The 27,334-nt window shown below is 43.3% G+C and overlaps 1 protein-coding gene and 1 long non-coding RNA gene across 4 annotated transcripts in view; one reads left to right on the top strand and one right to left on the bottom strand.

The window, feature by feature from the left end:
• The window catches only part of fah (fumarylacetoacetate hydrolase (fumarylacetoacetase)), a 63,068-nt gene that overhangs the window by 12,819 nt on the left and 22,915 nt on the right, over window positions 1-27,334 (top strand). For all 3 annotated transcript variants that reach the window (XM_028014892.1, XM_028014891.1, XM_028014895.1), the window contains 3 exons: window positions 8,880-8,929; window positions 25,253-25,343; window positions 25,775-25,872. In XM_028014892.1, coding sequence (XP_027870693.1) covers window positions 8,880-8,929; window positions 25,253-25,343; window positions 25,775-25,872 — 239 coding nt within the window. The remainder of the gene's footprint in view (window positions 1-8,879; window positions 8,930-25,252; window positions 25,344-25,774; window positions 25,873-27,334) is intronic.
• On the bottom strand, window positions 22,941-25,243 carry LOC114143153 (uncharacterized). Its single transcript, XR_003595181.1, has 2 exons — window positions 24,828-25,243; window positions 22,941-24,797 (listed from the first exon to the last, which is right to left on the bottom strand). It is a non-coding gene; the product is annotated as an uncharacterized LOC114143153 (long non-coding RNA).

Genomic DNA, 27,334 nt, shown 5'->3' with positions numbered 1-27,334 from the left:
TGATAGTACCATCATAGGCTAACACTCTGGCACTGGAGTGTCGGCGGCTCCGTCCTGATAAACCCCTCCAAACAATGGTAAGTGGCAGCAGGTGTGCCGCTCCAGGTTCACGCCCTCCGGAAGGTCCCAGGATGCCCCCTGGTGGAGAAACTAGAGACCCCCTAACCAGCCTTCCCCAGATCCTAACAGTACCCCCCCCTCAATGACCGCCACCTGGCGGTCCAGCAGACCCAGAAGGGAGAGAGGAACGGTAGTCCGAAATCAGAGACGGGTCAACAATATAAGAGGTGGGAACCCATTGACGGTGCTCAGGGCCATAACCCTCCCAATCCACTAAATATTGCCAACCCCTACCCCGCCTGCGGGAATCGACAATCTGGCGGACAGAGTAAACGGGGCCCCCTTCAAACTCTCGGGCGGGCGGAGGGGGTTCTGGTGGCGGGTGCAAGGAACTGGAAACAACGGGCTTGATTTGGGAAACATGAAAGGTGGGATGAACTCTGAGTGAAGAGGGTAGCTGCAGACGGACCGCTGATGGACTGATAACCGATTCGACTTTGTACGGCCCAATAAAGCGGGGGGACAGCTTCTTAGACATGGATTTCAGCGGTATATCCTTGGTCGAGAGCCAAACCTGTTGACCGGGAGTATAGACAGGTGCAGGTTTCCGTCTGCGGTCAGCAAATCGGCGGTTCTGTTCCAGGGTGCGATTAAGGGCGGACACCGCAGTCTTCCAGATGGCCCTGCAGCGGCGGATGTGGTGTTGCACCGAGGTGACAGCAATGACCTTCTCATCTGAAGGAAACAACGGAGGTTGGCAACCTAATGAGATTTCAAAAGGGGAGAGACCAGTAGCGGAGGAGACGTGAGAATTGTGAGCATACTCGACCCACGAAAGGTACTTGTTCCAGTCGGTGGGGTTGGTCGATGTGAGGCATCTGAGCATAGCTTCCAGCTCCTGGTTCATGCGTTCAGTTTGGCCATTACTCTGTGGATGATAAGCAGAGGACAAGGAAACCTTAGCCCCCAAAGCTGCACAAAAATGTTTCCATACCCGCGCTACGAATTGAGGTCCCCGGTCAGACAGTATCTCCTGCGGGATGCCATGTAGTCGAAAAACGTGCCTGACCAGGAGCTGAGCCGTCTGAAAGGCAGAGGGGAGTTTCTTTAAAGAGATCAGGTGGCAAGCCTTGGAGAACCGGTCAATAACTGTGAAGATGGTGGACATACCCCTCGAGACGGGTAGTCCTGTAACAAAATCCAGAGCAACGTGAGACCAGGGTCGTTTAGGGGTAGGAAGCGGTTGGAGCTGACCAGCCGGAAGTTGATGGGATGGTTTATTACGAGCACAGACGGAGCAGGCTAACACATACTCCTTAATGTCCTTGTAGCTCGACGGCCACCAGAATCGACGGGATATGAGCGAAATAGTTCTACTGACCCCTGGGTGGGCAGAGAACTTGGTGGAGTGCATCCAATTGATGAGTCTCGGTCTGACAGAAGTGGGTACATAAACCTTGTTGGGAGGACCGGTACCAGGATCGGGTTCAGATAATTGGGCTTGTTTAATCAGATCTTCAACCTCCCAAGTGACTGACGCGATGGAACAATTGGGGGGCAGAATGGGGGCCGGAGACCTGTCAGAATCGTCAGGGGAGTACAACCGGGAAAGCGCGTCTGGTTTAGTATTTCTGGAGCCAGGGCGATAAGAAATGGATAGGTTAAACCGGGAGAAAAATAACGACCATCGTGACTGTCGGGGGTTAAGACGCCTAGCAGTTTTCAAATAGGCAAGATTTTTGTGATCGGTCCAAACCAGTACAGGGTGCATTGTGCCCTCCAGCCAATGTCTCCACTCTTCAAGAGCCAGTTTGATGGCGAGCAGCTCACGGTCTCCCACATCATAGTTTCTTTCAGCTGGAGACAATCTGCGGGAGTAAAAGGCACAGGGATGAGTCTTATGGTCAGAGTCTGAAAACTGTGAAAGGACGGCTCCTACACCAGAATCTGAGGCGTCCACCTCAAGGACAAACTGTTTGGTGGGGTCAGGTTGGACGAGTATGGGTGCATTAGCAAATAACGATTTTAGCTTCGAAAAGGCGGCGTCTGCTTCGGGAGTCCAGGAGAAGGTGGTCTTGAGTGAAGTTAGAGCAGTTAACGGCAGGGCGGTTTGACTGTAATTCCTAATAAACCGCCTATAGAAATTTGCAAACCCAAGGAACCTTTGGAGCTGTTTCCTGGTTTCAGGAACCGGCCACTCTAGAACTGCTCTGATCTTGTCCTCTGATGGTCTGACCTGTCCACCCTCTAAGACATAACTGAGAAATGTAACAGATGGTTGATGAAACTCACATTTCTCAGCTTTGACGAACATCCGGTTCTCCAGTAACCGCTGGAGAACAAGACGGACATGTTTCTGGTGTTCTGGAAGACTTTTAGAATAAATCAGAATGTCGTCAAGGTAGACAAAAACGAAAATGTTCAGAAAATCCCTCAGGACATCGTTTATCAGAGCTTGAAAACAGGCTGGGGCATTAGATAAACCAAAAGGCATGACTAAATATGCGTATGCGTAGGAGGTGATAAGCGTTTCTTAAATCCAGCTTAGTAAAGATGGTGGCTCCTTGAACAGGCTCGAACGCAGATGAGAGGAGGGGTAATGGATATTTATTTTTAACTGTGATTTGATTGAGACCTCGGTAATCAATGCATGGTCTGAGAGACCCATCTTTCTTTTCAACAAAGAAAAACCCCGCCCCTAACGGGGAAGACGAGGTGCGGATTATTCCTGCATCAAGGGACTCCTTAATGTATTTTTCCATGGTTTCTCTCTCTGTCCGGGAAATATTGTACAAGCGACTGTTAGGCAGGGGAGCTCCGGGTAACAGATCTATCACACAATCGTACGGCCGGTGCGGAGGGAGTGACAGTGCTTTTACCTTGCTGAAAACCGCGGCTAAATCGTAATACTCCACCGGAATAGCTGAGAGATCAGGTGGGTCTGCCTCCTGCTGGCCCTCCGGTGACGGACCTGGCGGCAAGGCTGAGCGGAGACAAGACGAGTGACAGTTAATGGACCAGGAAATTATGTGTCGTTCAGACCAGTCGATGTGGGGATTATGACATTCTAACCAGTCGAAGCCCAGGATGATAGCGGAACTGGCTGCGGGAAAAATAAAAAATGAAATCTTTTCATGGTGATTACCAGAGATCAGAAGATTCAGCGGAACAGTTTGGTGGATTATCTGATGGAGTGCTCTGCCGTCCAGAGCTGAAACCTTCAAGGGGACCTTTAAAGGAACAGTTTCAATGGACAGTTGTTGCGCGAGGCTGGAATCCATTAAATTGTGCTCACAACCGGAATCAACCAGGGCTGAAAGCGTTATGGATTGATCGTGAACAGAAAGAGTGATGGGTAATAGTAAACGAGGAGATTTGTCTTTAATTTGATAGTCCGCCAGCCTCCTCGCATCTACCAGCGGACCCTGGCTTTTACCTTTGTTGGACAGAAAGCGATGAAATGGCCCGCTGCGCCGCAATACAAACAGAGTTTGGCATTCATTCGTTTCTGCCTTTCTTCAGGGGAGAGGCGAGTGTGCCCTATCTGCATGGGCTCTGCTTCTGCTGCCGGCGGAACGACTGCAGTAGAAAGGTTAGGTGACAAGCCCTCCACAGCCACTCTCACAGATGGATTTATTTTACCTCTAGCCCGAGCGCGGGTTCTGTTATCCAAACGGATAGCCAAACTAATCAACTCCTCCAGGGTCTTGGGCTCGTCTAAAGTTGCTAGTAAGTCCTTTATGTTATCTTGGAGGGCGTTGTAGAAAGCACTTTTAAGTGCCGGAGGGTTCCACCCAGACGCCGCCGCTTTAATGCGGAAGTCAATGGCAAACTCAGCTACGGTTCGCTGACCCTGTTTAATTTCTAGCAGATCTCGGGAACTTACAGTCTTGTCTGAGTCTTGGTTAAACGCTTGTTTAAATTCTTTCAAGAACTCCTCAAAGGTGCAATCATAAGTTGTGGATGAAGAAAACCTCGACTCTGCCCAGTCTAACGCCTGGCCTGATAAGTGGGAAATTATGAATGAGATCTTGGCTCCGTCATGGGAGAAACAGTGCGGGGAGTGATTAAATAATATAGTGCACTGGAAAAGAAATCCTCTGAACTTACTCCCGTCACCTGAGAATCTTTCCGGGTTAGGTGGCCGACACTCTGAAGACATGGAATGGACTACGGCTGCTGCGGAACTGGGACTGGGTGGGGGAACTGGTACAGGTTCTGGAGACTGCTGACGGGATGACTGTAAAAAACCTGCGATTTCATCAAGACGGTTATTTGCCTCGATCTGGCGTTTATTTAGTTCTCGTAAGGCAGCATCGTGGCTTTGAATTAGGGAATGTTGTTCCGCTAAACTTCTTCGGAGTGCATCTGCTGGGGTTTGTTGTTGGCCAGAGTGTTCAGTCATGTTGAGGTCAATCTTTCGAACCCACATGCGCAGAACACACTCTGGAGACGGGTAACGGTAAAGGTGATTTATTAAATACTGTGCAAACAGGTATGTACAAAGGTGGTCCGGAACTGGTGCTCGTCTGTGTGGTTCTGGATCTCTGGGTGGAAATAAGACAGGTAAGAGGGGTTCAGAGATCGTGGGAATGCCGTCCAGCCAGAGACCTACTTGCTGGTGAGCTCGTCAGAGCACGGAGAGGTGAACCGCTAGGATCCGGAGCTGCAAGCTGGAACGAGGGCGTGAGTTTCTCTAGAGGGCGGCCAGGTGGATGGAGGGAGATCTCTGACAGGTGCCGGAAGGGATCCGGTTCGTAGAAGTTCGGAGATACTCAGGGCTTCACGGAAACAATCTAGGAAAGGCAGCGCAAAAGGAGGTTACTTGGAGAATAGGGGGTCGGAGGTGAGCAACAATGATAGTACCATCATAGGCTAACACTCTGGCACTGGAGTGTCGGCGGCTCCGTCCTGATAAACCCCTCCAAACAATGGTAAGTGGCAGCAGGTGTGCCGCTCCAGGTTCACGCCCTCCGGAAGGTCCCAGGATGCCCCCTGGTGGAGAAACTAGAGACCCCCCAACCAGCCTTCCCCAGATCCTAACAATAGCATTTAGAGCTCACAAAATATCACATAAACATCTTCGAAATACTTTACCAACCATTTGGACCGCAGCAATAACCAAAGATGCCACCATTAAATGAATCAAGATGTTCTAAAAGCAGGGCGGATTGGCATAGGGGCTACCTTGGGATTCCAGGTAGATTCCAGCACACAGATGCGGCTAGCTGTTCATGCAGGGCCGGCCCAAGGTAATATGGGGCCTTAGACAGAATCATGATTTAACCCCCACCAACCCTCTCCTACTCAGAACATCAGCATCACTGACAGTGTTTAAATGTAGATCTAGTGAAGTCTGTGACAGGGAGCCCATTAATTGGCTGTGTTTAAAATCAATCACTGATTATTGGTTATTATTTGCTGTAATGTATTTGTGAACAAACCCAGCTCAAACACAAAGATTACACCATATGGTACCCATGGTAACACAATAAACAAACTATCCAGGTGATTCTTTGCACTTTTACAAAGTAAACTTATTAATTAAATCTTAAATGTACAATATACTTTTTTTCTCTGCTGAATGCATTAAATAAAATTTAATAATATTGTCATTCTTAATAAATGGCTATTATAGGTTTAGATGTATGGTAAACCTATTACAATTCAATCATTTATAGAGGCCCCTGATAAATGGGGCCTCTAATGGGTGCCATTTATGGGCCCTACCAGTTGCTGAGTTTTCTTTGCCTGTCTTACAATTCCAGATCTCAGAGGTGCTAACATCAGAAAATTATGGAGAGTTAACCTCTTTGAGCTTTTTTGATCTTTAAAGCAGTCTGCAGACAAATTGTTATTGCTGGGTTTCAGATGACGTAGCATCGATGTCACCCAGTGCAGATGGAGGGCCGGAAGTAAATGCAGCCCATTTATTTCTGTTGATCCAGCATCAAAATGCCTAAAGTCTGTGTCCTTTATGGTTGTTCCAATCGTTCTTATAGAGAGAAAGATAAACGTTATTTTCATGTTTTGAAGGTAGCTAGTGACAAGGGAGTAAATTTTAAAAAACGTATCGAAAAAAGAGGAGAAAAGTGGATCAACAATCTACAGCTAAAAACAGGAGGGGAGGAAACTAACAACGGCAGAGTTTGCAGCGCCACTTTCTAGCAGGTAACGATCGCATCATTTAGATTGTATTTTCAGATATTTCATTGGACAATTAAGTTAAAGACAAGCATTCATATGTAAGGTAAGATGTATTATTTTTATGACCTAGCGTGGTTGACCTCAGAGTGCTAATGTTGTTAGCCGCTAGCTCAATGCCGAGTCATGGACAAAAAATATAATGTTTATTCAGTGGGACTTTCATGCTAAAAAAAAAAAAAAAGCTAAATAAATTAAATATAACCTACACAGCCATACAGTCACATTAAGATGTTATTCCCCCACATGTTTGTCTGGCCATGAACACGGGGGTTTCTGTATCGCTGAGAATGGTTGACCTACACTGGACCTGAATCCAGTGTCTTACAACGACTCAACATTAACGTACAACTCCTGCAGGAATTTGGGTTTACAGAAGCTAAATAAATTATTTACCAGCTCATAAAAATAATATGGGTTAGTTCGTTGTTAGCGATGTCATAGTTATCATAGACTTACGAAAAATAGCAGAATTCCCTACTCACCCGGCAGAAACAAGTCAACAGCCATTTAATGGTTCTTTTGATCCTAAATGCTTGACCCAACTTGAAACTAAATAATTTTATGCTCCAGATTTTTGAAAACTTTCTTCTGGCTTGTTGTATAATATGAGGTCTGCAGCTCCAGATAGTTAGTTATGTGGATCGCCTCAACACCGGGTAAATCCTCAAGATTATAAGACAAGTCTTTTTTTATAATACGGATCATATCCTAAATATACGCATATTTTTTCGAGATGCCTTATCTGTTCCAGCCTATCTAGATACTCGTTGTATATCAATATCAATTTTTGATCAATTTTGCTTTGTTTTGAATTGGAGAAATCCCCTTCCAGCCCTCCATCTGAATTTTGCGCGTCTTCCGGGTCACGTGTCTGAAACCCAGCAATAGAGGCTAAACAGAAGTAGTAGGGCTTATTTATTAAAATAGCAGCACATTTGCTTATTTCATAAAATACTTGATAACCAGTTACCTTTTCTCTGATGATCTGTTTAAAAACTACAGTCTCAGATCAACATAGCCCTCCAGGACTGTCAGCAGCAGAAACAGAAACATAACTATCGGGGAAAACATAGACTAAGTTTGCTTTGAATTGCTCCCACATAATGACAATGATATAGTATGATCAGACTAAATATTACATTCTTGATTAATATGGGTTGTTGCTATGTTGTTACGGTGTTTTAAGCTCTTGTTCCATGTACCCCTTATTAGCTTTGAGCCCCCGCCCCTCCACATCTGTCTGCACAAAGGCACACAAACAGTTAGCTCACACCTAAGGTTACTGTATTTTAAATGGTTAATGCAAATCTATATTACACCAGTCAATTTAAATTGGTATAATTCTTATATACCAGAAACATGTACAAAATGCTTAGAAGAAAAATGGAAACTATTTTACTGTATCTAGGAATTCAGGGAAATTAAAAAGTTCTGGAAAGCAATAAAATAAACTAGAAGATATTGTCTCAAAGGACACTGCACTATGTCCAGTTTTTCCTCATTCTAAGTCTGTATCCCAAAAATACCAAATGTTTACCAAATGTGAACAACTATTGATATTTGTCTATGACAAGCTAAAAGACTGATAGCACTTTTTTGGAAGAGAACAACAGGCCAAATATCAAGCAATGAATCAGACAAATGCTGACGACTTTACCCCTGGAACGCATATCTCCAAAAAGGGAAAAGCGAGTTATTTGAAAGCATTTAAAAACCCCTCCGGACTTTTGTTGAAGGTGTGGACTTGTGTCAAGAGAAGGAAGTCAACTAAAGACAAGAATATCATAAGATTATGATGTTAAGAAGCAATGGAGTCTCTACAATGGATTATTATCTCCTGTATATTTAAAGGAATTTATGCAGATGTGTATCAAAGAGGGCATTTGATGTTCTTGTTGATTGTATTGGTTATATGGGAGGTATGTCAACATTTGTGAACAAAAATCAATAAAAAATATTGATGAAGAAAAAAAAATTGGAGGCCGTGGTTGCACAAAAAGTTGATAGTCAACAGATCAAGAAACTAACAGACTCCATGACTGGAAGGCTTATAACCGTTATTGAAAAGAAGGGTGGCTATATTAATCATTGATTTATTTTTTAAATGTCAGAAATGCTTGTCAACATAATAAAGTTGTATGTTTATTATTCTCACTTGAACAGATGATAATAAGTAAGTGAGATGTGAAAATTTTCAATTTCAATTCAGTTGCATAATATTTCTGGACCCTAATAGTTGCCCAATAATCACAATAATAATGCACACACAGATATTGTACTAAGAAAGATAAAAAATTTGGATTGATTTTCAAAGATTATTAACATTTTGGATTAACCGAGAGCGCTGCAGTTGTTCAACAATAAAATTAATCCTCAAAACTACAACTTGCGTAATAACAAGTGCCCCTCTCAAGTTCTCAATAAGGTCACCAGTTAAGAGTACCTGGGCTTGTCAATCTTGCATACACATGACAGTTTAAGTATTCATGTTGTACAGTCCCTTATTCAAATTAAATAATTTATTAGGTTTTATTGGACTTAGAACTTTGCTTTGAATAAAATCTTTCCACAGATAGCAAGTTTTATTTGAACTTATCTGTTGCTTTCTGCAGGGCATTTGTCAGTCAAAGTGAAGCCATCATGCACCTTCCTGCAGATGTTGGTGAGTATTTTCTTTTTCTTTTGGAAAACATTTAACAAACTGCATACATCTTCACAAAGATATTTCACCTTCTTGTTGTTATTGCCTCAACAGCAAAATGTCTCATTAAGAAACAATGGCTTACATTTGCAGACCTGTTTTTATTTGATTGCATGAACAGTAGGTACAATAACATCTCCAGTTGGGCCAGAGGTATCTCTACCTCTCTCTTCACATTAGCAATGTACTAGCTCATTTTAGATCAGTTTGAATGTGATCTAATAGGAGCAATACATATTCGATTATATATTCAGGATTCCATACTGAATACAGGAAGTATTCACAATGTTAGTTTTATTTCGAAATGTTTTAAATTGATCTCTGTCCTCTACACTCTTAGTTATAAATTGGTTTGAATTTATGACTAAATTCAATTCAGTTTATTATTGTGATGGAGACCAGGGGTTCCATCACTAATAAAGGAATGTTGATATTATGTTGTTGACTTTATTTACAGTCTCCTGTTTTAGTTATTTATTTTAGTTGCATTGTGACATTTAGTTAAACATTTTTTCAGGTAAGAAAACTGGCCATCTTTTCTGTTAAATTAAAATGTACAAATATTAAATTTAACTGTCTGCCATTTGACTAACTAAAGACATGATTTTTTTATTCATAGAACCATCTCTTTTATGAGAGATGGTTTATACCAAAGTTAATTTGGTATAAAGTGGAGCTAACATCCTAACAAAGATCAAGTTAAGGACAAACATACGGCAAAACAAAAAAAGGCCTGATGCTACGTTTGAAAAATAAAAAGAGTAATGGAACTAAAATGTTTGGGTTTTTTTTCTTTATTTCCAAAATACCGTTATTGGAATTTTAGCAGTTTAGACAAACAGCTTGAACATTCTGCAAAGTATGGCAGTAGCAGTAGTGTTGTTCAGGCTAAAATAAAATACAAACAGAAATCAACAAAATGCCTCTCACAATCCTGGTTATAATGCAACCCATCACAAATTACACATATCATCTTCATATTGAGATATTAAATTCAACAGTATATATCCTCTAATAGAATTATCTTTGGGAACTGCAGTTAACATGTTTTTCAGTCACTTGTGACGTCTTATCTGAACATGCCATGTTCAGATCCTTGACATACATAATGAAGGGATTCCAGATGAACTCTAACAATTCCTGTTTTCCCTTGAATACATATGTATGTAATCTTTTCCAGAGGGAGGGCAGATAACATCTGCCGCAACCATTGGTTTACAGTCGGTCCATGAGTCTTTTTCCAGTCTCAAAACAGAAGGAAGCAAAACATGCAACACAACAATCCCAAATAAATCCAAAATACAACAAAATAAATTCCAAAATATCACAACAGAGCTAAATAAATCCAAAACAAACACAGCAAATGTAAAAAAAAAAGTAAAATATGCAAATTTACTCAAATCCACTTTGCCACATGTACGTAATGCTGTAGTTTGCATGGCATTGAGGTTCTAATAAAATTTCCCCCAAAATGTGAGGAACTTTAGACAATGTGAAAATGACACTGTATTATATTATTTTTGTATTTAACACTTGACATTGTGGATTTCCAATGAAGGCACCCAAAAGTGAATAGGCCTACATCACGTTTTTCAGCATGTACACCCCCCCCCCAAAAAAAGCCATGTTAGTTAATTTCTGCTTTGTCCAACAAAATAATGTCCACTCACTGTTTGGCTGTCTTTTTAGAGAATCTTCAATGTAAGAAAGTGAGAAAATGTAATCATTACTAGAATTACTGGAGTCTGTTTTGTTGTTTTTTGAAGATTGTGAGTTTAAACTGTTAAGCCCCCAATCACTTCTTAGTGAACAAAATGTGAAAACATGGAATTTGATCAAAACAGTGAATCTTTGTTCCATTTCTGTTAACACATTTACATGAAGACATTACAATTACAATCTTTGTTTAAACAGTAACGGCACACATTGAAGAGGTGTAATGCCCTCGTCATGCCACTAGTTGGTGAAACTAAGTGCACATGTATTTTAAAAAAAATTGAAAGCAGGTCAATTCGCGTTTCCCCATCAGATACTGTTCCCCCAGATACTGGGGGAAAACACGCACTACGTGTGTCTGATTAGGGTGCAGCTGGAAAAAAGTTCAACTTCGCTGAAACACGTTGTTTGAGCTTTTAAAGTTTCTGTAATTCTCTAGATAAGAGCGCTGAACAAGGGTTCCAGTAATGGTGGCTTGCTGAGAGGACGCGCTCGCTTTGGCTCCGCTACCTTTCTGTAAAATCCTGGAAAGTACTCGTTACAAGTGACACTGAACGACGTTTAAAACAGCTGTAACCTTTCTCACAAAGGAAGCCCAGTAAAAACTCCAGCAAACCGACTCAATCGAAGTTATCTAACTTCACTTCTAAGGTGAGCTCTGAAGCTAGCTGTGAAAATAGCCAGGCTAACGCCACCACGTGCGAGTCAATGGAGGAGGAAAACTGCAAGTTGAATGAGAAGAATAAGACGGTTGAAGCTGGTTCAGAGGCGATACTGGCTGCAATTGCAAATTTGAAATCAGATTTCTCCTCCAGACTGGACGGTATTCTATCAGCAATAGAGAATGTAAAAAAGGATGTTAAGGAGTTCGCCGAGCGGGTTGGTGAGGCGGAAGTGCGGATATCTGCAGCAGAAGATAACATCACCAGTCTACAAGCTAGGGTCCAGGTCCTCGAAAATAAAAATAAAGAGCTCGAAGGAAAAGTGTTGGACTTGGAGACCAGATCGCGACGATCTAACCTGAGACTGGTTAACCTTCCCGAGGGTGCGGAGGGAGAGGACGCCTGTGCCTTTCTGGAAAAGTGGCTACCGGAGGCTCTGAACCTGGCACCGCTACACACCACTCTGACACTGGAGAGAGCACACCGGCTTAGCCAGAAAAGCACATCTAACACCGCTACACCAAGGACTCTTATTATGAAGTTCTTAAACTACAGGGATAAAGCAACTGTGATAAGAGCCACCAGGATGAAGGGACAGATTCTATTCAAGAACCATCCGGTGAGATTTTATGAGGACCTCGCAGCCAGTGTGCACAAAAAACAGAAAGAGTTTGATGGCGCGAGACAAGAACTCCGTGCCATGGGGATACGATACGTGTAGTGTAGTTGATTCTGCGTTGTATCTTGTGTGAAAATAATAGCCAGACAACCGCTGCTCTGAAGGCACTTTTAATGCTCCTGCATTCAAACAGCAGAAAATAGTGATTGAAAACAGGCTTTTCTTGTCACAGTGCTCCACAGCGCCTTCTCCCACAGAATCTGGACAGAAAGAGCACAGAGAGCATGCAGCTTGTGTAAAATAACACATTTACCTTACAAAAATAAAAAATGATTGGAACAATAATTAATAACTAAGCCCAAAGATGAGCAAAATGATCTTAAACAGTACACAAATAAACCAAAAAAATAATAAATAAAATAATCTCACACCAAAAGTAATGAAAATTCACATACCTGCATTCAAACAGCAGAAAATAGTGACTGAAAACAGGCTTTTCTTGTCACAGTGCTCCACACCTGTTTAACCATGAACATCACTATTTTTAGCACATGAATGTAGCATTTCCATTAGCAATGTTTCATGTAGCATAACTAGCTGTTAACACAATTCTATCACTGTTTAACAGTTTAAGTGCTCCAAAGCACATTATCTTACAAGTACAGTAATCAATTTGTCACTTATTATGCTCAAAAACACTTATTGAACACAGAAAGCAAAACTTCATACCTTCTCCCACAGAATCTGGACAGAAAGAGCGCGACAGAGAGCGCGGAAAACCCTTATCAAACTATAATGGTATGATCTGTTAACTTATCTTTTAAAATGCTGAACTGACGCTCAAAACAACAATCCAGGAACTCAATATATTCAACAGTAAAGATGATAATTTGCATTTTCCTTCGTAACACATTAAATTTTAATAAAAATAATAATTTTGAAACAGGAAGTTACCCGCTGTTTTGAAATGGATCTGTCGACTTTTCAAAATAAAAGCTGTCGGTACTTATATAATTTCCTCCCGGATTAGCTTCCCACTTTACAATCTAGTGCAGGGGTCGGCAACCTTTTCTATTCAAAGAGCCATTTGGGACCGCCTCCAAATAAAAAGAAAGCGCTTGGAGCCACAACCCATTTTGAAGTCATATATATAAAACCTATATGCTATGTACAAAAATCGATACTATGTTGCGTTTATGAAATCAACGAACTGCTGCAGAGAACACAAAATTTTATTTCTGCATGTAACAAAACGCATTTTACACTTTGTTGATGCTCAATTTCAAACAAAATACCCTCTGTCTATTTGGGTCTTTGTATTTAAGAAATAAAAATCGAAACTTACCCAACCCGCACTTAAGGAAAAATAGAAACAGAATGCAGTCACCTGTCCTCCTCTTATTCAGGAGATAAAAATCAAAACTTATCCAAATATTATCCACCGGCACTGAACGAACCAAGCAAACCAAAAAATGCGCAGTCTGCTTCTGTGTCCTGTAGTACGGTACGGAGCCCTCTACGGAACATGGGGAATTTTTTTTCTTTTGCGTTACCTTGCAAAGCTTTTGCGTTCCCTCACAATACTTTTGCGTTACCTCGCAAAACTTTTGCGTTCCCTCGCAATACTTTCGCGTTACCTCGCAATACTGTACTGGTCAATTATGCAGCATAATTGAATACTGCAAACCTTTCTTACGGTGGTCGCTGTACTTTATGCTTTAATATAAGGTTATGTGAGGTTTTTCCATGAATGTTAGTATCTTTTTGTGAAATATCTGAAGTTTTATATCTTTCTTTAGGATAGAAAGGCAACACAAACCTATGATATAAACAGAAACTTTCCGTAAGTAGGAAAGAAATAAAAATACATCCTAATTGGGACTATTTCTGAGTTATTATCGTGGGTAATAAGTCATCTGACAGTTTTGATTATGTCTCTGTTGTGTTCGTAGTCTGAATGGTTTAAAGAGCTGCTTTCAGTGCCGCTCCATCTTAGCCTTAACAGACATAAACATGCAGTAAAAAAATCGATTTTCAATCAGTGTTTTGCACCAAACAGTTTTTACTATTAACAAGTTTTTATTATTAAAAACACGACAAACTAATGATGGTAAAGGGCCGCACTGGGTTAACTCGGGGAATCTCGTCTGTCCGTGTATCAATCAACTCCAAACCTCTTCTTTATTCTGTCACAATATTGATTTAAAGGCTGACGCTCCGTACGCTTCAGCCTTTCGCATCAGCTCCGAAACGGCCTTTTTTCTCTCCTCTCCCTCGGGATATTTTTTAGCAAAGACATTTGACTTCTTGTTGTTTGCCAGTCTTTTGCCACATATTAAGCAGACTGGTGAACCAGTTTCATCAGCGGTGAAAGCAAAATGATCTGTCCACGTAGCATTAAATGTTCTGCCATCTTCAGAATGTTTCCTTTTCTTGGATTTATTCATGATGTATCTTCCAGGCAAGGATCAAAAAGTCAATAAATCAGTGCGCTAAAAAATGCTGTCTGCCAGACATGTGGGGTACGCCAGGAATGCCTGTCACACATCGGCGGACATGACGTATGTTTCGGATGCTAAAAATGTTCAAAACTTTTGTTTTAATGTTACAAGTTTACCATAATCTTCAGATTTAGACATTTATTTTAAAATGATTTTAATTTATAATTTTTTAATGATTTAATTTTAATAAAATATTCTATTTCCCAAAGTCACTGGGAGCCACAACAGAAGGATGAAAGAGCCACACGTGGCTCCGGAGCCATTGGTTGCCGACCCCTGCACTAGTTGGACGAGGAGCAAGCGAAGGCGGTGCGACCGGCAGCGGAAGCGTGGCTGTCGAAGTGGATTAACAGCTAAGCTAAACACTAACCCCCACAGATCGCCGCTTCCGTCCATCTTCCTCTCCAACATCCGCTCTCTGGACAACAAAATAGACCATCTGCAACTGGAACTGTCTTCAAAAAGAGAGTTGAGGAACTGCTGCGCTCTTATTCTGACGGAGACATGGCTTAACTCGTCCATACCGGACAACGTTGTTAGCCTGGAGGGACTCGCTACTGTTAAGGAAGAATAATTTATAAATTAACTTTGGAAAAAAGTTTGGCTCTCTCTCTTCCTCAAACTCCAGGTCCTCTTAGCGGGTGACGTGCGGCCACAAGGAAAAACAACAATGCGTGTTAACGTCACAGAGTTACAGAGTTTGATCCCATACAAAGCAACGTATGAATTAACAACAAAACTGCAGAGGAACAGAGATATATATTCATTACCTTATACAGACAAAGACAAACAAAGACGCGTCTTTGGAGAGAGCTGATGCAAAAAAGCAAAATAGTGGCAGCTTTCTGAATTATTACTCCTGTGCACGAAGTCTTATACTGAAGGTGTGTCTTTCCTTTTTAATATATTCAATTAAGGCGTACCTCTGGTTGACCAACTGGAAGCTACCTTGGACACTCAGAGAAACTTAGAACTTCCCCTAATTCACTCCAAAGATCAAAGGCCATTTGCTCTCTGGTAAAACAAAAGAGCCAACAGCTGCGTCCTGACCTCCTGGGTTCTACGGTCATTTTGGGCAAAGAAAAACATGAGATAAGATTTCACAGATACCTGTGGAATCCGGAGTCTCTCCCGTTATCTCTCCTTACATAAATTCTCAGGAGAAACTTAAATCCAGTAATTTCGGTTCAAGGAAAGGTTATCTTCACAAAACCCCACTTAGCATAAATCCTGAGCAATTTTCTAATACTAAACAAAACATTTTCATTCAAACAATCTCCATTTGATTCTGATATTGTCACAGATAGTACAATTTTCAAATACATTCATCATTTACTAGATTAGTAGTTCTAAAATTAGATAATACAATCTTCATTAAAAACATGCTATTAATACTTAGAAAAATGTCTTAGAAATTAAATGTTAGTGGTTTCAACATTCTATGTTGTATTCAGTTTTACACCATCCCAGATGTTGGTTCTGGAAGACTTTTGATCTTCTGTGAACCAAACAGGCTTCTCTCCTCCAGGCTCAAATGATAGTGCCTTGGGGGAGATGCTAATTTTACGGCCTCCTGTGCTCTGACAACACAGCAGGAGCTCCATTTAGAGATCCCCTTTTGATCTGCATTTGGTTCCTGTTGTTTGCATACTTGCCCATCAATAGTTTAGTTTTAAATCCTTAACACAAACCTGTTCAAAATTAAGAAATTTGTTCAAAATAAGAATGTTCAATATACCTTTTACACATGTCGTAAGATTAGCTGTATTAAGCACTAAAAATAATCATTTTTCCTCAACACTACATTCCGTGCAGACAGGAGCAGCGCTCTCAGCGGTAAAACCCGAGGAGGGGGGCTGTGTATTTACATCAACAACAACTGGTGTAAAAATGCCATGACTGTCGCCAGTTACTGCTCCCCGGACATCGAGCTTCTGACTGTTAACTGCAGACCATTTTACCTGCCCAGGGAGTTTACTGTTGTTAGCATCACTGCTGTGTATGTGCCCCCCAGTGCTAACACAAAAGAGGCTATGAGTGTTCTCTACTGGACCATCAGTGAGTTGCAATCCTCACACACAGAGGGCGTTTTCATCATTACTGGGGATTTTAACCAGGCCAACATGAAGACTGTTCTCCCTCACTTCAACCAGTATGTGGATTTTCCAACCAGGGGAGGAAATACTCTAGACTTGGCCTACACCAACATCAAAGAAGCATTCAGAGCAGCCCCCCGCCCCCACCTTGGCTCTTCAGACCACCTATCTGTCATGCTAATTCCTGCATACAAGCCCCTGCTGATCAGAACAAAACCTATAGTGAAGCAGGTGAGGGTGTGGACTGAGGGGCCATGGAGGCACCAGATCAACATCAATGAGTATGCCATGACTGTGTCAGCCTACATCAACAAGTGCACAGAGGACGTCAGCATCACTAAGAACATTATCACCCGGGCCAACCAACAACCCTGGATGACTAAGGAGGTACGGGAAATGCTAAAAGCATGGAACTCAGCCTTCAAGTCTGGCGACAAGGAGGCACTGAGGACAGCGAGAGCCAACTTGAACCGTGCTATCAGGTTAGCAAAGCGAACCCACAGTCAGAAAATACAGGAGTTCTTCCACGACACCAGCAACACCAGAAGTATGTGGCAAGGCATACGGGCGATCACAGATTACAATCCATTCTTCCCCCCAGTGGGCGAAGTTGATGCTGACTTTCTAAATGGACTCAATAACTTTTTTGGGAGGTTCGAGGCACTGAACAGTACTCCGGGCAAAGAAAACTGTTCCCCACCAGGAAGAGGAGGCACTCTGCCTGGACACAGTCGATGTGTTGAAGACTCTGAAAAGAGTCAACCCACGGAAGGCCCCAGGCCCCGACAACATACCTGGGCGGGTGTTCAGGGAATGCGCAGGTCAGCTGGCTGGTGTCCTAACAGACATTTTTAACACCTCACTGGACCAAGCCACAGTGCCAGCCTGTCTCAAAACTGCCTCCATCATTCCGGTGCCAAAGAAACCTCAAGTCACCTCTTTCAACGATTACCGGCCTGTGGCACTGACTCCCATCATGATGAAGTGCTTTGAAAGGCTGGTAAAAGAACACATCATCTCCAGACTCCCCTCCACATTCGACCCGTTCCAGTTTGCCTACCACCGAAACCGCTCCACTGAGGACGCCATCTCCTCCGCCCTACACCTGAGCCTGGCTCACCTGGAGGAGAAGAACACTCATGTGCGGATGTTGTTCCTGGACTTCAGCTCAGCGTTCAACACAATCATCCCACAGCATCTGGCAGGAAAACTGGGACACCTGGGCTTCAGCACCCCCCTGCACAACTGGCTGCTAGACTTCCTCACCGACAGACCTCAGTCAGTCCGGATCGGACAACACACCTCCGATGTCATCACCCTCAGCACAGGCTCCCCTCAGGGCTGCGTCCTGAGCCCTCTGCTGTTCACTCTGATGACACACGACTGCGCCCCCAGGTTCGCCACCAATCACATCGTGAAGTTCGCGGACAACACAACGGTGGTGAGCCTCATCAGAGACGACAACAACCTGGACTACAGAGAGGAGGTGGAGCAGCTGGTGGAGTGGTGCAGAGACAACAGCCTGATCCTGAACGTTGACAAGACGAAGGAGATGATCATCGACTTCAGGAAGAACCGGCCCAGCCACGCTCCACTGCTCATCAACAGCTCGGCTGTGGAGGTGGTCAGCAGCACTAAATTCCTGGGGGTGCACATCACAAACGACCTCACCTGGACTACTGTGAACACCACGTCTCTGGTCAAGAGGGCACAGAAACGCTTGTATTTCCTGCGGAGGATGAGAAGAGCACACCTGCCCCCGCCCATCCTCAAGACGTTCTACAGAAGCACCTCAGAGACCAGCTGCCTCTCTGTGTGGTGTGGAGGCTGCAGCGCCTCCGACTGGAAGAACGTGAGAAGAGTGGTGCGGACAGCAGAGAGGATCGTCGGGGCCCCCCTTCCCTCCATTCAGGACATTTCATCCCAGCGCTGAGTGTCCCGAGGCCGAAACATCGTCAGTGACCCTTCACATCCCCACCATGGACTGTTCTCCCTGCTGCCCTCTGGAAAGAGGTTCCGCAGCATCCGGTGCAGGTCCACCAGGTTCCGAAACAGCTTTTTCCCCTTGCCATCAGACTGCTGAACTCTTAACTGGACTGCACTCAAAAACTGGTCTCCACTTCATACCTTGCACATGTACATAGCTAAATAACTTCTATTTTACTGTCATTCCTGCACTTTATATTTTATACTTATATTTATATTTTATATTGTAGCCTATTTTATTTTATTCTGGAGTAACCTCATAACATTGGAACCTCAAAACATTGTTCTGAGCCGTATGCAACGAAATTTTGTTCTGTATACACCCTGTGCATGCAAAATGATAATAAAGTCAGTCTAAGTCTAATTTATTCAACAAAAGTATTTTATCTGTCAAAACACTGAAAATCTGCCAAGTGCAAAAGTATGTGAACTCTTTCGATTCGTACCTTGTGGCTCCTCCTTTTACAGCCATTACTTCAACTAAACATCTTCTGTAACCACAAACGAGTGTCTCACATCTGCTTTTTGAAATTTTTGTCCACTCCTCCTTGCAGAACTCTGCCAGTTGATTGAGGTTAGGGGGACATCTGGCATGTACTGCCCGTTTCAGATCTTGCCACAGCATTTCTATGGGATTGAGATCCGGACTTTGACTGGGCCAATCCAGAGTGCGAATCTCCTTTCTCTTAAGCCATTCTTTGGTACTTTTGCTGGAATGCTTTGGGTTGTTGTCTTGTTGCATAATCCATTTCCATCCCAGCTTCAACTTCATGACTGATGGCAGGAGATTCTGGTCAAGAATTTGTTGATAGTCCTGGGAATTGATGGTTCCCTGTATTATACGGAGTCGTCCAGGTCCGGAGGCAGAAAAGCAGGCCCAGACTTTCACATATCCAACACCATGCTTCACTGTTGGGAGGACGTTCTTTTCTTTAAATGCAGTGTTTACTTTTCTCCAAACATGGCGCCTGTGATTGTGGCCAAATAATTCAATTTTGCACTCATCCGTCCAGAGAATGGACTTCCAGAAAGCCTCTGGTTTGTCCAAGTGCTCTCTGGCAAAGTTTAAATGGGCGGCTTTGTTCTTTTTAGAAAGCAGAGGCTTCCTTCTAGCATCTCTCGCATGAATGCCATGTCTATTGATAGACTCCCCGAGGGACATGGTCGAACGCCTTCTCCAAGTCCACAAAACACATGTAGACCTGTTGGGTGAACTCCCATGCACCCTTCAGGACCCTGCTGAGGGTGTAGAGCTGGTCCAGTGTTCCACGACCAGGGCGAAAACCACACTGCTCTTCCTGAATCTGAGATTCAACTATCCGACGGACTCTCCTCTCCAGGATCCCTGAATAGATCTTGCCAGAGAGGCTTAAGAGTGTGACCCCCTATAACTGGAGCACACCCTCTGGTCCCCCTTTTTGAACAGGGGAACCACCACCCCAGTCTGCCAATCCAGGGGAACTGCCCCCGATGTCCATGCGATATTGCAGAGCCGTGTCAGCCAACACAACCCTACAACATCCAGAGCTTTAAGGAACTCTGGGCGGATCTCATCCACCCCCGGGGCCCTGCCACCGAGGAGCTTTTTAACCACCTCGCCGACCTCGTCCCCAGAGATTGGAGAGCCCAACCCAGGGTCCCCAGACTCAGCTTCCTCAATGGAAGGCATTTTGGTGGGATTGAGAAGGTCTTCGAAGTATTCTGCCCACCGGCCCACAACATCCCAAGTCAAGTTCAGCAGCACACCATCCCCACAGTGTTGGTGCCGTATTGCTTCCCCCTCCTGAGACGCCGGATGGTAGACCATAATCGCCTCAAAGCCGTACAGAAGTCTTTCTCCATGGCCTCTACAAACTCCTCCCATGCCCGAGTTTTTGCCTCAGCAACCACCCGAGCCGCATGCCGCTTCGCCCGCCAGTACCCATCATCTGCTCCCGGAGTCCCACAGGCCAAAAAGGCCCGATAGGACTCCTTCTTCAGCCTGACAGCATCCCTCACCGAAGGTGTCCACCAACGTTGCCGCCACGACAGGCACCGACAACCTTACGGCCACAGCTCAGATGAGCCGCCTTGACAATGGAGGCACGGAACATGGTCCACTCAGACTCAATGCCCCCCACCTACCCCAGAAGTTTGGGGAAGTTTGTTTGAAGTTCTGCCGGAAATGGGAGTTAAAGCTCCGTCTCACAGGGGATTCCGCCAGACGTTCCCAGCAGACCCTCACAACACGTTTGGGCCTGCCAGGTCTGACCGGCATCCTCCCCCACCACCGGAGTCAACTCACCACCAGTGGACAGCTCCGCACCTCTCTTCACCCGAGTGTCCGAGACATGCGGTCGCAGATCCGAGAAAACGATAAAGTTAATCATCCACCTGCGGCCTAGTGTCCTGGTGCCAAGTGCACGTGTGGACACGCTTATGCTTGAACATGGTGTTCATTATGCACAATCCGTGACGAGCACAGAAGTCCAACAACAGAACACCGCTCAAGTTCAGGGGGGACTGTTTCTCCCAACCACGCCCCTCCAGGTCTCACTGTCATTGCCCATGTGAGCGTTGAAGTCCCCCAGCAGAACAAGGGAGTCCCCTGGAGGGGCACTCTCCAGTACCCCCTCTAGGGACTCCAAGAAGGGTGGGTAATCTGAACTGCCGTTTGGCCTGTAAGCACAAACGACAGTCAGGACCGGTCTCCCCACCCGTAGGCGGAGGGAGGTTACCCTCTCACTCCTGCTCGACGCCTCTCACCTTGGGCAACTCCAGAGTGGAAGTATGTCCAGCCCCTCTCAAGGGGACTGGTTCCAGAACCAGAGCCATGCATCGAGACGAGACTGTCTATTTCTAACCGGAACCTCTCAACTTCACACACTAGCTCCGGCTTCTTCCCCACCATAGAGGTGACATTCCACATCCCAAGAGCCAGCTTCTGCAACTGAGGATCAGACTGCTAGGGTCCCCTCCCTTGACCGCCACCCATCTCACAATGCACCCAACCCCTTTGGCCCCTCTCACAGGTGGTGGGCCCATGGGAGGGGGGACTCATGTTTCCTCTTCGGGCTAAGCCCGGCCGGGCTCCATGGGAAAAAGCCCAGCCACCAGACGCTCGCCGTGGGGCCCCGGTGACCCGCGTCCGGGCGAGGGACCGCCAAGTCCAATGTTTTTAATCATCATTGGGACTGCGCTTTGTCTGGTCCCTCACCTAGGACCTGTCTGCCTTGGGTGACCCTACCAGGGGCATGAAGCCCCAGACAGCATAGCTCCTAGGATCATTGGGGCACTCAAACCCCTCCACCACGATAAGGTGGCAGCCCAAGGAGAGGCTTTGCTTTCCTGTCTTTATTATTTAGTGTGATATGTAAAAAATTGTGCATGTTGCGCATACGCTCCGATAATATCCTGCAGGTGCCCCTGCTGACTCCATCATAACGTTTTGGTGAATTTTACCAAATAAGAAATCTTAAGTTGTAGAATAGAGCCTTAGTGATATCTAGTTGTTCTGAGTACTTAATTTTGTCAGTTGAGCAGAACCGCTCTGGCTTTACACATGTGCCTCTTTTCCACTGGCTTTAAGTCAGCATCCCTTCTCTACCTGGCCCAGTCTCGCTGATATAATACGGTTCTAATGTATTTGATTCCTCTTTCCTCCACAAAAGTCACAAAGTCAGCTGAGAGGAATTGGGGCCAATTGTTTAAGGTGATTGCATCAGGAAATCAACAACCACAGCAATGGTGGTTGAGGAGGGCCAGTCTTACCACTGGTGTGGCAAGCTGCACTGTCTTTCACCATCGCCTCTAGATCTCTGTCAATCCCAGACCACCAGACCAGGCCCCTGCAGCATTGTTTAAATTTTACAACGCCCAGGTAATCCTCATGCACCATGTTAAGGATGCGTGCTCTGAAGGTGGTGGGGATCACTGTACACAGCTCTCTGGCAATGCAGACATCATTCCAGCAGGGAAGTCCCTTATTATGCGGAAGAAGGGAACTAGATCCAGTCCTCTTGAGTGAAGGCATGAAGCTGGCTGAACAGAGGGTCCTGTGTGGACACTGCTTGAAGTTCTTGTTCAGGCATAAAAGAGTGCGCAGTTTTCACACTAAAACTTGACTGACAGAAAAATTTAGAAAAGTGCAGCCCACAAAAAAAAAATAGGATGCATAGAGCCATGTGCACACACGTGGCTGCGCACCTTTCCTTTATAAATCCTAATTTGCGGGAAATAGAGCGCAGCTGCTGGTCCGCCCTGTCGCCACCCTCAAATACATATGTAAATTAGTATAAATACCTGGAAAACTGAGGAAAAGCACTATTTACATTCAAGAGAGGTTTTCACATCATTCTATTCTGATTTTCTTTATTTTGTGTGCGTGTTAGCTTATTGTCTGAGGATAAATGCGGTTCAGTTTCATTGTTTACGTTTAAACAATAAAATATTAAAATCATGAAAAACATCGGGTTTGGTGCTCCTTGGTCTAAATAACATTGAATGTAGTCAGACTTCAGTGTATTTAGGTGAGTTTTGACGCTTTGTAGTTTGATATTGTCCACAGAAAAAGTTTGCGTGGCTGCCGCACATTTTCACGCCAGCAAAAAGGTGCATATGTATTTATGCAAACTTTGACGCAAAATTTTTAGACATGCCAACTTGTGTGTAAAATGTAGCGCCGCACATTTTTGTGCGCACGCACCCTTTATACATGAGGCCCCTGGTGACTGTGGATTCCATTCGAGCACAGTGAACTCATTGTCGTGTTCACGAAACCAGTCTGAGATGATTTGCACTTTATAACATGGTGCATTATCCTGCTGGAAGTAGCCATCAGAAGATTGGTACATTGTAGTCATAAGGAATGGACATGGTCAGCAACAATACTCAGGTAGGCTGTGGCATTGACATGATGCTCAATTGGTACTAATGGGTCCAAAGTATGCCAGGAAAATATCCCCCACACCACCACCATCAGCCTGAACCATTGACACAAGGCAGTATGGATCCATGCTTTCATGTTGTTGACGCCAAATTCTGACCCTACCATCCGAATGTTGCAGCAGAAATCAAGACTCATCAGACCAGGCAACGTTTTTCCAATCTTCTATTGTCCAGTTTTGGTGAGCCTTCGCAAATTGTAGCCTCAGTTTCCTGTTCTCAGCTGACAGGAGTGGTACACAGTGTGGTCTTATGCTGCTGTAGCCCATCTGCCTCAAGGTTTGACACGTTGTGTGTTCAGAGATACTCTTCTGCATACCGAGAGGTTATTTGAGTTACTGTTCCCATTCTATCAACTTAAACCAGTCTGGCCATTCTCCTCTGACTTCTGGCATCAACCCACAGAGCCCACAGAACTGACGCTCACTGGATATTTTCTCTTTTTCAGACCATTCTCTGTAAACCCTAGACATGGTTGAACGTGAAAATCCAGATCAGCAGTTTCTGAAATATTCAGACCAGGTTAAAGTTGTTTATTTGAGCAAATGACAAGTATGACAGGTATGTTGTTTTCAGTTAAGAATGGTTAAGAAATGTATATTTTAGGCTAATTACACATTATCTCCGATTGTTTGCTATTGTAGCAGCAGTTTGTTTTTCTTTAGTATGTTGTGCTTCAGTTCCTCATAATCCTAAATCAAAAGGTGTTGTTTGATTGGTGTGCGGTATGGTGTACGCAGTTTATCTAGAATCAGTGAGTCTGTGATCAATCTCATAGTCTGTTGAAGAAATCTGTTGTGCATTCGCCTAAATTATTTGAGTTTGGCTCGAAATAGTCACACCTCTTGAACCTGGTTTTTCTTTGTGAATTTGATAAAGGCAGGATGAACTGCTGGCGCTAAGTCCAGCCTGACTTTGTCTCTTATCCTGGATTTTGGAATCCTACTTTTGTGAAACAACTCTCAGGACATAACAGTTATTCTGTTTTACAATACTGTATGCTGCATTTATGGTTGTGCAACTGTTTTTTCCTTTTTCTTGTTTATTAGATAGTTGGGCTTGAGATAAATTTTTCAGTATTCGAGTTCCATTTTGTCATAGCTCATTCATTAATCTGATTTGATTCCCATTTTATTGTTCTACATATTCCTTTTGTCTTGTCAGTAGTTAGATTACATGAAATCTAACTACTGATTAGATTCATTCTGTAATTTAATGAAAGAGTTAAATTACAGAATGAATTTAAATTTTATTAATAATCTCATTAAGAATAAATTATTAATTGTAATTATTAATAATTGCATAAGCCTAACATTAATGTGAATTCTGATTCCCAACAGAAGACGAGGAATGCACAAGAAGAAATTGATGAAGTGATATAGAATTATTTTTTATGTTCATGAGAGAAAAAAGGTAATTTCAGGAAAGGGAGAACAATTTGCTATGGCAACAGGCAACATTATCTCAGCTGATGCCCCCTCCAGGAAGGAATCACAGCTAAATGGAATGTCAGACTAGGTGTAGCTTCTATGGAAAGAAAAATAACTGAGAGAAAACAAAACTTTAACAGTAGAGGACTAGAATAAGAACATGAGAAAAAGTGGTCATTTTTGTCTTCCAATAGCCTAAGCCTATTGCAGAATCACCATAAACTTTAAAAGGGAAAAGATACAGTATGTTTTAAGCCCAAGTGTTAAAAGTGGGAAAATGAGAATGTGAAAAGATTTTTTGGAGTGTTTTACAAATTAATTAAAAATAGAAAACTTCTGTGTGTTTCACAGGTGATTACACTGATTTCTACTCCTCCAAGGATCACGCCACTAATGTCGGCATCATGTTTCGGGGAAAGGAGAACGCTTTGATGCCAAACTGGTACATGCCATGCTAAAATCTAGAGCAACAAACCAAATTAATAATACAATTTCATGAACAATATTTAAATATAGAAAGTCAGCTTAAATATAATCCTGCAGGTGGCATCATGCCCATGTAAAACAAATTAATTTTTTTATGTTTACACATGTTTTTCAAGACAAAGAGAGCTTGACACCAGAGGGTGGTATGTTTTCAATTTACTAAATGAGAAATAGACCTAAATAACATTGCTATGGTTTAACGTGATTATCTATCACTTTTTTATTGATATTGAAAGATTTGATTTAAAAACTTTGTACCAAGTTTAAGTCAAACAATAGAAGGTTTTAGCTATCAGTTTTCCAGTTGGGTAGGTTTGTGCAAAAACACAACCCAAATTGTTGTTTGTGTGATTTTGTTGTTCAAAACTGGGTTGTGATGTTTGGCAGGTTGAGGCTTCCAGTGGGATACCATGGCAGAGCATCATCACTGGTTGTGTCTGGAACCCCGATTCGCCGCCCTTGTGGCCAGATGAGGCCTGATCAAAGTAACCTCCAAATCTCCTAATGTTTGCCAGTCTAAGTGTTAATGTCCTTTTTAATTTCATTTTGAGTTAAGCATTTTTGTGTTATTCATTAATTGAGACAGACAAACCTAGTTTGAAGATGGGTTTTCAAATCCTGTTTCACATCTTCTTCTCTTCATACCAAAAAATATAAGTTTAACTAGTGACCTGAGTAGAGGTCACTCTACATAAAACCAACTTGAAGATATTTTGACATAGTAGAGACTACCACTAGCTAGACTTTATTATCAGAGTGACTTCTTTTTTTCCTCTTCACTTTTCCCTTGAGGGAATCTATCTCAGTTTGGCTTCTCGGACTTTATCTCCCACGCATCTTACTTGAGCTGTTCCTCTGATGTATTCATTTCTGATCTTATCCATTCTTATTGAGGTTCTCCTTGGGAGTGACATGTTCTCCTCTGCTACCTACAACTCGGCATCCTGACTCTTTGTCGTTGCCACTGTCTCTAACCAAACAGCATTACAGGTCACACCACCATCTTGTACACCTTTCCTTTCATCCTTCCTGATACTCTTTTATCACACAGCACACCTGACACTTTTCTACACCCATTCCAACCTGGGTGGACACATTTCTTTACTTCTGTTTCATATCCTAACTACTTAAAATCCTTTGCCTTCTTATCTCTGTTCTCTGTAACCTCATGTCTCCACTCCTCTCATTCACACACACATGTATTCTGTCTTGCTATGTTATATATATGTTATATATATATAACCTACATTCCTCTTCTTTCCAGGGGAAACCTCCATTTCTCAAGATTTTCCTCCACCTGTTCTCTGTTCTCACCACAGATCACAATGTCTTCTGTAAACATCATAGGCTATGGAGATTCCTGTCTAACCCCATCTGTCAACCTGCCCATCACCACATAAACAAGAAAGGGCTTAGTGCTGTTCCTCCATGAAATTCCACTTACACCTTGAACTCCTTTTTGTCACTCCTAAAGCACATCTCACCACAGTCTTACAACTCTCATACATAACACATCCTGCGCCACTGTAACATAGTTCTCTGCTACTCAAATTCAAATACAAAATTACTTTACTGATCCAAAGGGAAGTTAGATGTTGTTGTAACTCATTTTAATTCATATGAGTTATTGTAGGTAATTTAGCTGTTGGCAGGAAAGATCTCTTGTAGCGGTCTGTATTACAGCAAATCTGAAGAAGTGTTTGACTGAGGATACTCTGTTTTCCCAACGCAGTCTCATGAAGAGGATGGTCAGGGTTGTCCATAATTTTCTTGGTTTTATGAAGAATCCTTTGCATCATCGTCTTCAGAGGCTCCAGTCATACCCAGAACAGAGCCAGCCTTATTCATCAGGCTTTAAGCCATTTTAGGTCCCTGGTTCTGAGGCTGCTGCCCCAACTGCAGAAGATATGACGCTCTCAACAACAGGCTTATAGAAGATCTGCAGCA

The sequence above is a fragment of the Xiphophorus couchianus genome, chromosome 4 (assembly GCF_001444195.1).
Source record: "Xiphophorus couchianus chromosome 4, X_couchianus-1.0, whole genome shotgun sequence".
NCBI classification, from domain to species: Eukaryota; Metazoa; Chordata; class Actinopteri; order Cyprinodontiformes; family Poeciliidae; genus Xiphophorus; species Xiphophorus couchianus.
Note: the sequence above shows the minus strand (reverse complement) of the source record. Positions and strands in the feature narration are given on the sequence as shown.